This window comes from Harpia harpyja, chromosome 7 (genome assembly GCF_026419915.1).
Source record: "Harpia harpyja isolate bHarHar1 chromosome 7, bHarHar1 primary haplotype, whole genome shotgun sequence".
Lineage (NCBI taxonomy): Eukaryota > Metazoa > Chordata > Aves > Accipitriformes > Accipitridae > Harpia > Harpia harpyja.
Window position 1 is genome coordinate 22,515,618 of NC_068946.1, and position 16,332 is coordinate 22,531,949.

At 42.6% G+C, this 16,332-nt stretch overlaps 2 protein-coding genes across 3 annotated transcripts in view; both read right to left on the reverse strand.

Annotated features, from left to right (window-relative positions):
• STAT1 (signal transducer and activator of transcription 1) overlaps positions 1–8,842 on the reverse strand; it is a 29,350-nt gene extending 20,508 nt beyond the window's left edge. Inside the window, exons 1-6 of one of the 2 annotated variants that reach the window (XM_052791502.1) lie at positions 8,182–8,842; positions 5,705–5,833; positions 4,917–5,061; positions 3,525–3,623; positions 1,546–1,641; positions 722–800 (exon numbers count right to left, since the gene is read on the reverse strand). In XM_052791502.1, the coding sequence (XP_052647462.1) occupies positions 722–800; positions 1,546–1,641; positions 3,525–3,623; positions 4,917–5,061; positions 5,705–5,832 (547 nt within the window). In that variant the 5' untranslated portion in view covers position 5,833; positions 8,182–8,842. Of the gene's footprint in view, positions 1–721; positions 801–1,545; positions 1,642–3,524; positions 3,624–4,916; positions 5,062–5,704; positions 5,834–8,181 lie in introns of those variants that run through there. The other variant, XM_052791503.1, reaches the window with a different exon arrangement.
• Positions 8,843–10,807: 1,965 nt separating this feature from the next.
• STAT4 (signal transducer and activator of transcription 4) overlaps positions 10,808–16,332 on the reverse strand; it is a 43,450-nt gene continuing 37,925 nt past the window's right edge. Inside the window, exons 22-24 of the mRNA XM_052791504.1 lie at positions 15,244–15,310; positions 14,617–14,725; positions 10,808–12,478 (exon numbers count right to left, since the gene is read on the reverse strand). Of these exons, the coding sequence (XP_052647464.1) occupies positions 12,452–12,478; positions 14,617–14,725; positions 15,244–15,310 (203 nt within the window). The 3' untranslated portion in view covers positions 10,808–12,451. The remainder of the gene's footprint in view (positions 12,479–14,616; positions 14,726–15,243; positions 15,311–16,332) is intronic.

The following is a 16,332-nucleotide window of genomic DNA, read 5'->3' on the forward strand; positions in this document are numbered from 1 at the left end:
GGCAACAGATGTTGACTGTTATTTCAAGGGAGGATGTTTACAGCCTCCTGAGGGTAGCCCAGGCTGACAGATCCTACATAGTCACCCTAGCTACTACCTCTGCTGCCTACTGACCTTAAGTTAGAGGTTCTCATCTGCCTCACGGAAGTGCTACCTGCCCCCAAGTACAAAGAGCAAGACTGTGGCTCAATGCTCCCCTTAGTATCTTCTGAACGTGTCCCTCTTCTGAGGGACAGTCAACTGTCAATTTGTGTTGGAAACTGAAGCCTTTTCTAGAACAAAGTAGTGAAAAAGAGAGACAGATCTATATAATGAAACCAGTGTGGACTTACAGCTGCATGTGTTTCCCTCAGTACACAAAAGCCTACAAAACTTGAAGCAGGAAGGCATTTGTGAAATACGAGATGGCAAAGAGAAGCCTAAACATAACTATTTAGGTGTATGGTTGAACAAGTCAAAGTCTATAGGGTTTGCTATTTCTAGTAGCAAAGGGACGTAAAGGACAAAGGAATGCTGCGTTAATAAAGAGGCTCTTGTCAGAACAGACAGATGCAGAGAATGCATTTTTCAGGAATTTAGGTTTTAGCATAAAGCAGAACTAATGAAGGAGGGACATTACCAGTAAGTTTGGCTGCATATCGTTAGGTTTAGTTTCCTGACATAAGACAGCAGAGTTTACTCTTACAAACCATATGCAATAGGGTATGTCCTTGATACTCACCTCTATTCTGCAAGGTTTTACATTTAAAGTCATATTCATCTTGCATATCCTCTAATGTCTTGATGTCTTGCTCCACATCCTATAAGGCACAAATGAAGGTGGCCACAAGTATTCAATACTTTCATGTAATGCAAGACGACTTCTGATTAGGAACTGCCTGGTACCAACCCTTTACAGAGATGAAGTCCAGTTTTGTAGCAATGCCTTTTCCTGGAACTCCCTAACAGGAAATATCCCCAAACTTAATCACCTTCTATTCACTCTCCCTCCCTCTTCTCGGCTAACTAAAATCTGTTAATTATAGAATACCGAAAAGCCCTTACTGTCTAGCCATATAAGTTTAGGAGAGTTTAAGAGTTTACGAGAACCTAGGCTACAGCAGAAAAACTTGGAACAGCACACAGAATTTTAAACAAGATTTCAAATTCTTGGATATTGCTTGGAGAAAAGCTTTCTGTCATGACAGTATTTGTTAAGACAATAACCATCTATATACGAAATTAAAATCTATCTTCTAGTTAACAACAAATTGGTCAGTATGTGATTTCTTAAGAGGGTTTTTTTCAGTTGCTAGTATTTCAGATAGGTAAAATGTTGCTAAGATTTAGGCACAAGAAATTTGATCTTGCTAAACCAGTCAAATCCCAGTGTGTATTATGGTGCTACTGATAAATAATTACTTTCTATTTTCAATCACTCATTATAGACTTGAAAATCAAGCCGTTCCATCATTTTTTTGTCATTTTAGGAAGTTTTATGTACTGAAAGCTTTTCAACATATGTGAATCAACAAACACTACTTTAAATAGTTATACTGTACTTACTATAACACTGTTTTTTACAGCCTTAACTTTTGCATCAAGCTCCTTCTGTTTGTCCAGCATCCCAATCACAGTGTTCTGTATGCTCCCCACTTCCATCTGAGGGAAGCAAGTAGCACAACAACAGAAGTCAAACCAGAGTGACACATGACAGCAAATACTTTTTTCATTAATGTAAGTTAGTGGCTTTTGTTGACAAACAACATGATGAAGTATGGCTTGTTCTGATAAATCATACTAAGGTTTTGTAATATAAAATCGAGGTCAGGTGAATTTGCAAGAAACACGAGAGGATTAAAAATGCCTGTTGTGTGGTGATGCTGCATTTTTTCATCATAGCAATACAAGCTATAAACATATTCCATTTTCTCTCTGCACAAATCCGTTATTTTGTTTGCTTATCTTCATGTATCTTCTAAATCAATCTCAAGAAAACAACAACCCTTTAGGTTGGATGACATCAAGTATTAGATTCATATATTAGGATATGGGGGGAAACAGGCTAAGAGCCAGAACAAGATAGGTCTATGTATAGGCAAATGGGGTAACCTGGTATGCAGTTTCTTTCCTACAAGGGATTTGAGCACATTTTATATCTCTGTATAGTTTCTTTGAAAGCTGATCTCAATACCGTTCAGGAAGTTTATTGCATGACATCACTCAGGGAGAACTGCAGTAATTTGAAAGACAGGATTTTCTGTTTCAGACATTAACAGTACTATTGGTGTTAGAAACTTGCTGTTCCTCCAATGTGGGACAGTCAGGTATGCATTATTGCTCTGATTAACGCTTCAACTTACACTAAGGTCATCTAAAGTATTTTTGGTAAACTGCCAAAGGTCCCCCATCATAGATTTAAGTCAGACTATTACAGCAATCTAAGCATACTCTAACATTCAGGATTCTCCTTTGGTTTTTATGATGCTTTTAATTGTGCCTGCTCTGCATTTTATCTTCTCAGCTTTGGGAAATGAGAACACTTACCAGAAAGCAGAGGTAGGGCATGGTGTTGTACCTACTGCCAACAGTAAGCATAGGAGGACTTATTTCTCTTTTTGATGACCCAAATATATTGCATGCTGCCAGAATTGAAACTGAACAGCTGCGCTGCAGCTGCAAGGGCTTTGTCAGAGTCACATTTTTAGAGGAGCTGTTTTGGACACAGCTGCATTAGGACCCTTGTTGAGAGCCTGTGCCCGAGTGCTGCTCTTGCTCTAACACCACGCATTCAAAAACTTGCCCTAAAGGGAAGTATGTAAGTATCGGAACTTAACATGCTCGGTTAGTCATCACTTTACTACTACATAAGTACATTACATCTAGCTATATAGTTTGCATGCCTTTCCCAACTGCAGAATTTTTTTTTTATTGCAAAACAGTTCTCCTTGCAAAGGAAAAAGCAAGAAGATGAAAAATCAGAGAATAGATGAGGAAGGAGAAGAATATGGCTTTACCTATGGTTCAGAGGAAAGAAATGGGCTTCTTTTAAAAAACAAAAATAGAAAGAAATACTTGGAGATAACTGGGAAGGAGAACAATGCATCATTTTCCCAGAGATTCAGTCCAGAGAAGCACCAAGGCTCAGTTGCTTAATACAGAGTAAATTAAGGAGTAAAATGCAACAGAAAAAAGCTAAAATCTTGCTGGAGAAATAAGACAAGCACTAATTATTAAACTGTAATAAAATCTGATGAGCACATCAGGCTATAGTACAGAAGCATTAAAAAAACACATAGCTTTTACATCACTCAAGGAATAAAAATTACATCCTGGCCATCTCCCCTCCAAATGCTTCATACAGCACAAACAAGCCACACTGTCCAGCTGGTCCATATAGAGTGCTCATTCTTCTGTCTTTAAGAAACATATTCCTGAGCAGACAGAGGACAGTCTGTTTCCTCTTTCAGTCTTCTTCCACTCCCCCTGTCCCAAATAATAGGAAAGGGCAGATACAACTGCAGTAGACATTCCAAGACTGTTACCTGATTTGACAACTGGGCACTGTTCAGTATTTTCCTCTCTTCTTTCAGACAGTTGTAGATGATCATTGCCATGTGTATTGGGTCTTCTTGGAAGTTATCCTGGCATTAGAGACAGTCTACTGTTAAAGTTCATGCTCGTAATTTCTTGTCCTTCAGTAAACTGATCAGCAAAAAGATTAGCGGGTGACTGTGTGTGACCCTCAGGGCACGTACTGCTCATAGCATGCTCCAAGACCACAGGGAGTGTGACAGCTACAACCATCTCCAAGAATGAGTTTCTATTTAAGTTCATTAGTGTACAAAGAGATGGGACTTAGCACAAAACAACAGGAAAGGGTCAGAGACATTACTGGGAGAAGTGAGATACTACTCTGCAGTCCTAGAGAGAGCTCATCCTCTCTCTCGAGCCACCCTTCCACACGTTTGAAGTATAGCTGCTGGATTTAAAGGGCACTTGTTCTAGTTTGACAGCTACAGCTCTTGCTCAGTGATCTAAAGGAGATATGTTAGCTGTGATTTATAAATGCATAGTTAAGGCTGGATACAAATTCAACCTTACTGTTCTATATGCATACAAAGTTGAAACATGCCCTGGATTGAGTACTGCCCTTCTCCGCCCAGGATGGTGCTGCCCCAGGGGGTTGCTGAGCTGTACCAGCCTTCTTGACTGACCTTTCGTTGCTGATCTACAGTTACTATCAGATAAGTACAGCCTGGTCATGTTCTCCTCTCCTCAGAAAACGGTCCCCTAGTCACTGACTTGTGTTGAGGAGAAGCTAGGTTTGTGGGAAATAGACTGTGGAGAAGGTCACTCTATGGAAGATCCTCTGGCATAGAGCCCTACAGGGAGGAAGCAAGGTCTAACTAACGAAAGTAATTAAGTCCACTAAGGGTATGTTCTGCATTGTCACTCACTACCAATTGCTTTGGCCCTTTTCTTTGTCAGTAGAATATGATGCACAGAAGTGCTGTCTAATGACAAGTCCTTTGCTATTAAATGTAGTTCTGCAGTTATATGGGAAGAAGTCCTTCCCCCATGTTTCTTCTGCAACAGAAGTTTATTAGGACACTGATGAAACCAGCTGGGGAAGTGGTGGGGTAAGTGAAACTACATTCAAGTAAGTGCTCCAAATACATATAGTAAACACCTTACAAACTACAACTTTCTTTTTTTCTAGAGTTCTCAGAAAATGTATCTGTACTGGTAATGAAACTGTAACTTTCTAGCCAATTAAAACAAAAATGGAGCCACATTTGAACTCTGACTTTTAAATTAGGATTCTTACACATTCTCTGTGAAAATCTCTCACGGTAGGGTATTTTGTTTAGAGGCATCCAATTGCACTATTGAAGCAATTCAGGCAAATGTATAGGCATATACCCCAGCCATACCTGAAGATTACGTTTGCTCTTCCTTATGTTGTGTTGCAGTAAAAAGTTGTTTTCTATCAAGAATCTACTAAATTGATCATCCAGCTGTGACAGCAGGTCATGGAATAACACCGTAGCAAAAGATACGTTGTTGGCTGCATGTTCCCTAGAATAATTTAAGGCATGCTTGTATTAAAAACACTTTCAATAGAGCATTCAAGAAATGCATACAGGAGTACCTTATTTTTAATCCCAAACTCCAGTTGTAGTAGATGCAATCAGTAAGAATTACCTTCAAACATAAGCCAGTTTCATTCTCTCAACTTTGACTTTACTTTCCTTGATACAGAAATGTCGTGTTTCTCTGTATTATTCTTGCCACGTTCTGTGCAACCTCATTTACTCATTCCATGCACACCAAGAAGCTAAAAGTGAACCTGATGCATGTGCATGTTGTACCACTCTTCTAAAAGAAGACACTGCACAGAAATCTTGGCAAAAGCTCAAAGTCTGCAAACAGCGAGAGGCTGAGCTGCCGAGGTCTGATCGATCTTAAAACGGCTGCTTTTGTTACAGACCAACCAAGGGAAATATGAGATAGCACACTTGTTACTCTAGGTGTCAGGCCCCTCTAGAAAGCCCTGAAGAGGGGCAGGAACACAGGCTATAGCACCCACACAGCTACTGAAGTGTCCTACCAGCAAAGGTTCACCTAGCAGCTTGCTTCCCCAGTGTTTTTCTGCTGCCCATAACAGCATGTATGAGAACATTGCTTATCACACAACCTGAAGGCCAATTTCTATGCTTACCAATCCTGATTCTCCAGCCACTGTGCCAGGTACTGCCTGATTTCCATAGGAAAGCTGTCATCGTATAGCTGGTGAACTTGCTCCAAAAACTTGGAATCAAGTTGCTGTAGCTGGTACCACTGAGTCATCCTGAGGAGGGCAAAACAAAAATCAGTGTAAATGTTTAAGTAGTATTTGGACTAAACTGCTGAAAAGTAACTCAAAGTTTTCATGAACAATGGCAAAATTGGAGGAGTAGGAAGGAAAAGTGTTTCCAGCAAACAAAACCATTTTATTTTCAGCTGTAACAATTGTAGAAAGCTAATGATTAAAACTAAACACTTCTTCTGTGCTTGTTTTAATAAAAAAAAAAATAATTGCAAATTAAGAGAGTGTGGTATTGCATGAAAAATAACTCAAAGCTGTATCACCCTTCCCTATGAAAACTTTTGTTTTATTTTTTTCCTTTGAACCCCTTTTCACAGCATTTAGGGTACTGGTAGTGTTACTGCGCTCTTGCTTAGTAGGGATATGGGAATGAGGACCTATGTGTTTGATACCTGTACTCTGCGGGATCAAGATCCTGTATGTGGAGTTTCACCTTTTGTTGGTGCAGATGTACTCCCCATTGCCACAAGGTGCAAAAAGTGTGAGTGGAAAATCAAAGAAACCTTTAGGGGCCCATTTTCAGGTGTTATGTGTGTCCTTACTTACGCTCTGAAAATGGACTAGATCTCAAGTCAGTTTAAATGGAGAAGTATTAGAGAGCTGTTTTTTTCTACTATATGCTTTAGTTCTCATGATCAAATTTTCAGACACAGGTTACTTAAAATGAACTAATATGACTGAGAGAAGTCATGCTGTACAATAACAGTTCTATAACAGAGTGGTTGTATGTTCTGACTTATGGCCTCTGGCTGCAGACCAGTTACCATCTCCTCACTGGGCTGCAGGTTAGCATCCTGTAGTGGAAATGGCATGTAAAAATATGCCCAAGGAACAGTCCAGGCTGAGAACATGGGTGATGAGACACAAGTCCACTCACACCTGCAACTTTTAAAAAAGGGTGACAGTTCCTATGCAAGGAACAGGGCAGCACTGGGGTGGAGGACTATCCTATACATGGCTTCCTGCCAAATTCATTAGTGTTTGTATGTCAGTTCCCTCAGCTGCTGAGTGGCATACACTATGCATGAGAAGCAAATGAGAGTTAAAAATCCTATTATGTTTAAAGTGAGGGCTTTGAGGATTTTGATGTGCATGGGATTCGGACTACAGGTAACACAGCACTTGAGTATGCTGTAGTGGCACCAAGGCAAACAGTTAAAGATGACATTGGTGAGGAAAGCTGGAAGAATTTGTCTCAATGCATGAAGTTAGTCCGTTGTTTTCCCTAATGCTTAGATGAAGATGTACTCCAGTCTCTCTGTGTCTTAAAGCGATTAGACTGGGAAAGGACCTGGGAGGGGTGGTGGAGAACCAGCCAAAGAGCCGGTTACAGTGCAATACGATATTGCAGCAAATGCACTCCTTGGGGATGCAAGATGAGAAACACTGAAAAAGTGGCAAGTCGGCACCTTTTTGTAGAGAAGGCATTAGAGAGACCAATACTGGGATACAGGGCTCAGCCTGCCATTGACAAACTGACAAGCGAGGTGGTGTAGGACAGAAAGGCCATTTTGCTGTTCTGCCTTCCCTTGGGTATGGGCAATAGGATCGCAGTCCGTGTGCACCTCTGGAGAAAAGGGGCCTCATTTGCAGCTGTGCGGGTCTGTGTGCTTCGGTAACACCCGTGCTCGAGGTTGCCTTCCACAGCTAAGCTCGGGCACCCTCCTGGCTGTGCTCTAACTACGTTTAAACCCCGCCGTCTCCTAGCAATTCCGTTCTTCGTGTCATTCCCGACTTCCCGGGCGATCGCCGCCCAACCACGCGCGGCAGTTCGGGAGCAAAGGGCGAGGGACAGCCGTCCCCGCCGCCCGCGCCCTGGCACGCCTTCCCCCCGCCACCGCGGCTCGGCCGGCCCGTGTCTTGTGTCCCGTCCCCGGGAGGGCGGGTAGTCCTGCCAGCCCCGGCCCGCTCTCCCTGCAGCCGTTGCCGACCGTTAGCCACCCCCCCCCCACCCGCGCGCGGCGCCCGCACTTACTCGTGGGAAAAGGCTGCGCTTCCACTCCGCGCCGCGACCCTCGCTTGCGACGACAAATACCCGCAGAGCCGCGGAGCTGGCGGCTGGTGGCAGGGCCAATCAGAGCCCGGCCCCCGCGGCCTCGGCCAACGGGAGCGCGTCGACGCCAGGCTGCCCCGCCCACGGCCCTTTCCCTTCCCCGTGGGGGAGGCGGGGTGTTCCCGGCGCGCCGCTCCCCCCCTCCCCTGGCCTCCGGGGCAGCCGGCCGCACCGGCGAGCTGCGTCGGGGTCCGCCGGCCCCGGCCGGCTGGCCGTAATAGTTGCGCAGGGTTTGCCGGCAGAAGCACCGCACGTATAACGTAGAGAGAGGTTGCACCTGTTAGGGAAAGGCTGTCCGGCAGCGCGGCGACGCTGGCAATGGCAGGCGAGGCAGAAACCGGGTGAGCGCCGTCCCCGGGGACCGGTCTCCACTTCTGTCGGCTTGTGGCGCTCCCGAGCAGCGTTCGGAGCAGGGCGGTGGTAGGAGTCTGGAAAGGTGTGAGAGAAGGTGCAGCCGTTGAGAAGGAACTAGCAGGCGTTTAAGAAGTAGGATTTGTGAGCAGATGTAACGGGTGCGAGGGAAGCACGGGCTGCTGCCCGGGAGAGAGGTGGTGCGGTCCTGGTGTCCCCACAGGAAGGGGGGCGACCTTGTCAGGAGTGAAGACCGTGAGGAGATGAGTCCCGCTGCCCCAGGAGGAAAGACGCTGACGTGCACAGCTCAGCGGGCCATCTCCAGACGGCAGCCAAGGACGGCAAGCTAGCCCGCGGGGGGGCTAGTCAGAGGACGCGACAGGTTCGCTTATACTCTGCGCGCACCCCGCTGCCTTAGCCCCTGAGGTGCTGTTACTGCACCGCCGTGCCGCTCCCCCCTCTCCTTCGGAGCCAGCTGCCGTGCCTCCCCCTCACCTCTCGGGTAAGGCTCTGAGAGCCGCGCTTACAACCTTTCCCAGTGACCAGCCCGACGGTGCGTGCGGGGGCCGGCTCCCGGCAGCACCCCGCCGCCCCCGGCCGGGCGTAGTGCGCAGGCGCGGCGGCGGCGGGAGGGGGAGCGCCGAGGCGGGAACAGCCGCACCACGTGACTTCGGGGAAAGGCGGCAGGGAACCAGAAAGGGCCGGCTGAGGGGAAGGCGAAAGCGAAAGCCGTGGCGGCCCGGCCCCGGCCCCCCCCCCCCGGCTGGCCGCACGGCTGGCGACGGCCACCGCAGCGTCCCCTCTCTGACAGCCGAGCGGTCGGCCTCAGCGGCGAGAGCAGCCCCTTCGGGCCCCGGGCGGTGGCTGGCACCCGGCCCCTGGCCCCTGGCATGGCGGTGCCAGACGCCCGGCCTGGCCTGTCTTTCCCTACCTAGGCAGCAGCGGCTTGTTTTCCTCATCGCCGTGATATATTGGGGTTGAAAGCGCTGGAGGTTAAAAGTAGTTCTGAACTGTAAGCAGTAGGAAGCGACCTGCTTCTCACCTTTGCAGTAAGAAAATCTTCCGGTTTTCAACTCCTCTTGGTGAAATACTCGGCTGGTGTAGTAATGGGCCGGCCCTGGAAAACAATAGCTGGCGCATAGAAGTCTGCAAGGGTGGCCAGTCTCAACCGGCTGCGTTGCATGGGTGGAAGAAAGCCGTGCAAGTGCAATAAAGGATTGTACAAACACAGTTGCGATTGTTAGTTTATGAACTGTAACAGATTTCCACCCAAGTTACGGAAACTAAGAATGCTTATAAACTGCAGGCGGCTGAGTGTTTTAATCGTTCCTGGCATTTTGTCAGTTGAGAATTTTTATCTTTTGATAAAAAGGTTTCCTTCACGGTATCTTTCTTGCATCAGTCTTTCTCTCTAGAATGCTGTTACTGCTACTCAGACACGCATGGTCTTGTTTGATCTTGTCTCATGTATGAAGTGTCAACAAAGACCGAAGAATGAAAGTCCAGGCTTTGGTGCAAGTCTCCAGGATACTTGGATACTTTTGGGTATCCTTTGTATCCCCCTCTCTCCTCAGATGGAGGAGACAATTCTTAGTCCATGGAAGAAACAAGTAAATAGAAGGTCTGTTTGGTAAACTTTGTGGTATGAAATGCTACTAAGTAGAGATAAATGTGGCTATAAATAAAAGCTATAGTAGAAGGTAACTGACAGTTTTTACATTTGTTCCATTTGAATCATTACAGTGATGTGGCAAGACACAAAACACAGAACAATTATGCGATTTTTTTTTTTCCCCTGTTATTTTCTACTTTGCTGCTGCAAAACACAGTGAAAGCACAAGCAGGGTTAGTAAAAGTACTTAAAAGCAGATGTTTTCTTTCTTCTGGGAGTACCTGAGGCAACCCTTTCAGCATGCTTTTCCGCGCCCTACCCCCCATCATTTTGCTAGAGAACCCTGTTCTTACTCAGTGGCATAAGGATAAAATTCTCACTTTTTTAATGGAAGGAGGCTTGGGCTGTATACGTTTAACTTCTAGAAAATTACTATGACTCCAACGTTCCTCTAAAGCAGGAACTGATTTGAAGTAATATGCCTTTCAATTAAATGTTAAATCTACCCCATTGCAAAATCTGCTTTAAAACAGAAGCAGAAACTGTAATGCCAAAACCTGATCCACAGTGCTATTCAGTAACATGAAATATATTGTGTTCCAGTCAAGACATGAGAGTTTTGAAGAGTTGCTTTGTACAGGGAGCAGGGAGGAAGGAGAGAGAAGATTGATTCACATGCCACACACGGACCTTTTTTACAGTACTTCTCATGAAGATTAGGTGGTCAAAAGCATAGGGTACCCTCCATTTTGTTTGTATTAATATTGTGAGAACAGGTTAGAATGAAAAAGCATGCAATAGCTGATGTGAGGTGAAGTTACATTTGCTGCTTTAGAAATCTGTTACTGCTTGTAGTTCAGACTTGAGATCAACAAAATGATGGCAAGACTCTATTTTCGTTGTATCTTGAAAAAATTCCACAGAAGCCCAGGTCTCCAACTTTAAGCCAAAATCTGTTTTTATTCATACTGGTCATATAAATTACAGATGTTTCCAAACTATATACACAATTGCTCTTATTTTTGTGGAAAAATATTTATACATGATGCTTTCTGAGAGGAAATGACTTCCTATCTGCAGCTTGCTTTGAATCACTCAGATTAATGAAGAGAGATGTGGTTGTTCGTTTGAAACCTACTCCCGTGTATCAGAGAAGTATCTCATTACTCTGTTTCCATTCGCTTGCTTTCAACTAACGTCAATAATATGGGTGAGTGGAGTGAGTAAAAAAGGAGAAATGAAAGTAAAATCCAGGTCTTACTGATTCAAGGAGGTTATGTTTTCATCCCAGATGTCTGATTTGTACCTACTCAAGAAGAGTGTAAGGTGCAAATGCTCAAGTGTTCGTATGTATTTTAAGAACTTTGCATGCTTTAACCACGTATTCTGCAGACAACAATTAAATCTTGAATGAGCCTGCCTATATGAAATACAGTGGTCTTGAATTGCCTCTTTATTTTATTAACTGAGTTTTTAGAGATAATACCAGGGGAAAAAACCCAACAAAACCAAACAATCCAAACACAGCACTAAACAGTGACTGAAAGAAAAAAAAAAAGCTTTAAAAAGGTAGTTTACCACTTATATATAAAAACTAGTTATTCTGCTTATTAAATGAGTCTCTGACAGGCATGTAGTATTCTGTCACGTAGCATGAATTGCCCAGTGGTCAGCAAATGCTGCAGCTCCTCAGTAACTTTTTAAAAACTGTGCTTCGCAGTCCATATTTACCAGGTAGTATCCAAACTCTGTCAGATCAGGATTTTTTCTTTGTAGACGTTCTGATAGTACTTGCTGTAGTATCTGAGTGCTTCATGCACAAATAGATTTACTTCTGCAACTATTTTGTGAGAGGGGTAAGTTTTACTAACCCTCTCTTTCAGTGGCAAAATGGAGGCAGCCTTTTTCACACCACAAGTGTTGTGTCTGTTTCCTTTCTGGAACTCCCTTCTCTTCCCATCCTTGCCTGCCTGCCTTCCTTCCACAACTTCTGCTGTGGTGGCAGATAAAAATCTATGCTGAAGGTGGTTCATCTTTGGGAAAAAAGCAAACCCTGGACACCTGTGGGACATTCAAGCTCAGGGGGATGAGAATTTTTGCTTTAAAATAGAAGCTAAACCAATGGTATACAAGGTGATGATTAAACAGAAACTATTTAACATAATAAATCCTAATTTTCCCCCAAAACATTAATGTCTTCAGTTATCCTTATATGCTGTTTTCAGAAGCAAAACATTTTGTTCTTATACTCTCATATTTAGAGCAATTCTATGGATGTTAATTCCGCAAGTAAAATTTATACCTGCTGGACCCCACTGAAGTCAAACGACTTCCAAGCCAGAAAGGATCTGGCCTTTTATCAGTGAGGACAGCAATTCTGACTTGCAGGAAGCTATTTGTAATCACTAGGGAGAAGATTCCTGGTTTACATGGTATTGATAACAGAAGGAGGCCCAAGAATAACATCATAACGATTTCCAGGAAATGCCGATGTACAAAGATGACCCCCCCCCCCCAAAAAATTTACTGCATCTTTAACCCATCCAGTGTTCACGTGATTACTAATTTTTCCAGTATGTGAACTTCAGTCAGTTGAGTAAGGAGAACTCAGCTAGAAAAAAAGAAGGAAAAGATTAGTCTCATGGGAGTTACTGCTGTTCATTCAAAAATAATTGCAGATGAAACCTTCTTTGGCTCAAGGTAACTGCTCTGTCATTTTGACAATGTAATACAAACTGGTAAGGATCTGAGGATCCTGTTTCTAATTCTTTACAAAATATAGGAATGCTCATTAGAAAACACTGTGTGGGAAATAGTTGCAATAAAAACGATACATATTTTTATATGAACTTTTGTCGTTCTTGCAGCCTATGGATATGTATAGCAGGGTTCTTACTGGAGTCTTGTTTTCCTGATGGGTAGGGGAATCTGGAGGGGGGGGGGGGGATAAAAGGGAATTCAGCAAGACTGCAGAAAGTATATCTTGCTAAGACTGAGTTACTGAGTTGTAGGGTATTTTGTCCTGCTGCAGATTTCACTCTAGTTCTCTGCATCTTACGCTTCTTTTTTTTTTATTGGCGTCTCATGGAGAAAAAGTATTGCTTTAATAATGCAGATTGTGTGCTTACTCTACTTAGACAGCTCTTCACCAGGGTAGATTGTTGTGTGAATTTGGGATGATGGAGAAAAAACCTCCATATTTTCCTCATTTCCATTTAGCAAAATAAATAGAATGGAAAAAGGAAGGAAGGAAGGAATTTTTTAGAAATCTTTCAAAACTATTCCCCCCCCCAATTTCTAGCAGAACTTGAAAACGTTTCCAGTAAGAGCCTCCAGAAATTCACCTAGCATCTAGCAGCATTGAACCACTTATCTAGTACCCTTAAAAACTGCAACATGATTGTATTTGATTGTCCTAATTCATCACCCAACACGTTCTTTTTGTGCGGTTATGACCCCAAAAGATGGTAATGGTCACAGCTCATTTGGAAGCTCTGGACAGAACTGGTTTGAGAATTACTGTGTGTGCTAAAAGAAACCAAAAACGTTTGGAGCCTGATGATAAACAAAAGTGAAGCCAACTATTCTTTTCACTGCTGAAACTTTAGGAAATGCAACACAAATGCAGTTTAGAAGGTCAGAGCTGTTTTCATATGTACAAACCAAACAATAAATGAGTGGGAACATGTCTCAAATTGGGTGTGGTAGGTTTTAACGCAGAATTTTCATTCAGGCTAATATTTCAGTTTTAGCTGAAGAACTAGTTTGTCATGAGCGTTATCAGAGAAAAAGGTGAAGAAGCAAAAAAAGATACTTTGCTCTTGAATAGATCGTCAGCTTGGTGTGTATTAAAGAACTTCTCTATTTGTATATAAAGTTTAACTGTGCTTCCAGTCATCGACAGTCAGGATTCTGGTTTAGTTTTGTTCTGTTTGTGGGTGAGGAGGAGTATTTACAGAAAGGCATTTGAAGGGGAGTTGACAGGCTTTTAAATACATAACCATTTTAAGATCATAAATCATTGAACATACAGAAAACTAAGAGCTAGTATTAAGAAAGGAGGTTTTCTTTTAAAGCTGATAAAGCCAAACCACTGTTGCGTTTCCTGATAGAAGTCTGCTGGACAAATCCTCAGTGGGTATACATCAGTGCTCCAAGTACTCTAAGCCATGATGATTTGGAACACAATTTCTAGTCAATAAGAGGAAAATATTTTTAATAGGATATTGGTACAATATTTTCCCAACCTTTCTGTATACTTAGTGAATATTAATTTTATTTAGTTGACTTTTAATTTCTCACTTTGGCATCCCATGTAGAAACTTGCAGCACAGCAAAGTTGTGCAAGTTTGCTGAATTGGAAATTTTTATGTTCCCTGTGCAGCTTCCCTGAGCAAGTTGAGTCCTTTGTGCTATCTACAGAATTAGTGTAATTGTTATGTATTTGTCAGTATAAAGGCTTTGTTTGTGCAAGAACTATGGGATCTTTGAATAATGACATTCATGGTTCATTGGCCAGTGTGTCAGACAATTTCATATAACACAGTGCTCCCAAGTATGCTTGCAGCATCCTGTCCCTTTTAGAATAGGAAACATCTGTACCATCATTTCTGAATGTAATACAGCAAATGATGAAAGAGCTCTAATTTTTTCATAATTGTACAAGCAGCCTTTTTATAACCAGCATCCGAGTTGTACATGTCCTGTTTGCTTAGTATTAACTTATGAATGGAAAAGTTTGCAACATACAGCAGTTTCAATCACTGTGGGACTCAGGTGTTCTCTCAGCACAGCATAAACACTTGGAGACATTGGAAGAAGATCTGACGGAGAATGTGGATCTGTAGAATCATTTAAGCTTAAAAAAAAAACAAAACAAAAACCACAAAAATAATCTTAAAAGCAACCTAAATCCCTCTAACTTGATGCGTAGCAGTGGAGTATGGTGAATGCTTATTAAGTTAGTTAAGCCTGTACTCGGGCTTCCTGGTGGCCCTGTAAGCACATGCCAACAACCTGGTAGACATTTAAAAATGTAGGAGACAGGACCAAGGGAAGAGAGGATAAACCTGACTCTGTAATGTCAGCTGCTGGAGAGAAAAAGGAGGCAGTGAAAGATAAATAGATCAGAGTACTGGAAAGTCTGCATTCAATTTTTACAAATGTTTTGCCACATGGATGCGAAAAGCACTGTAGAAGTGAAGTTCTTTGCTTCCTTTTCTTGTCCTTAGCAGTCCTTGGCCAAATAAAAACACAGGATGTGTTGCTATCCCAAACTATTTGAATGGGGGAGGGGAGGCAGGGAAAACTTTGAAACAGTATGTAAATTTAATAAAAATACTATTTGAAGCGTAATACATCTGTAAGGATACTTACATTTTGGAGACTGGGATAAATACAGAAGGAACATAACCTTTGCCTCCTCCATCTGAGGGCTTTGAGACTAAAAATAAATATTAGAGAAATTAAATATTGCCTAGTAATTTTATTATTTATTTGAAATTGTTTATCTGCTTTAAGTGCTGCAGACCGTAATATATTAAAAAAGAAATGTCCCTGTTTATGCTTGAATAGGCAGCCACAAAAATGAGGGGAATTCCTGAGATTAGTCTTTGAGTTCAGGTCTTGGTCACATAATGGACTGTGCTCCCTTGATATGAATCGCCATCCCAGAATATAATACAGCAACTGATGAAAAAGAGCTCGTTAGGGCTTCAGTAGCAAATATACTATAACTCTACAAGCTTGGTACTTTTAAGCCTCTAGATTTCAGTTCTGCAAATGCTTGCATGGAGCTCTATTTCTACAGATACAGCTTCAGCAACGTCTTTTGCATGAAATTAAGCATATACAGAAATTTTTAGAGGACCGGAGCATTAGGCAAAGTCCACTGAATTAAAAGGAAAAGGCAAAACATTTGTAGCCTCCAAATATTTTTTAGTAGTGTAGGAATTTGAATTCAAATGGAATTGTAACCTTTTATACTGAAAGTCCAGAAGAATGTGTATTATCTATTTAAAAAAACTCAAGGCTTTGAGGGCTTGAGAGAGCGAGCAAGTTTGATCTAAAAATGTAACTTGCACACGAAAGAACATGGGCCTGAATGTATTTGGAGCCATTCTTGTCTAGCCTTTTCATATTTTCTAGTGCAGTTGCCAGGGGTTTTCAGGAACGTCTGCCATAATAATTTTGTAATTGCGCAGTATGTCGGCAAAAGGCAGTGCAGATAAGCGACCTTTGTTATAGGGTTCCACCGAATGAAATGAAATAAAGGAGATCTTCCAAGCTGTTTGGAAAACACAGAATTTCCTTGAAATTAAAGAGACAGCACGCTACAGCACAACACAATTATGAAGCCAATAAACAGGATGACTTTTCAGTTTCATCTCCTTTGAACACCTGAGTCACTGAATTTTGTAATGCGTCAGGAAAAAAAAAATCTTATTTTTTGACTCTTTCTACCCT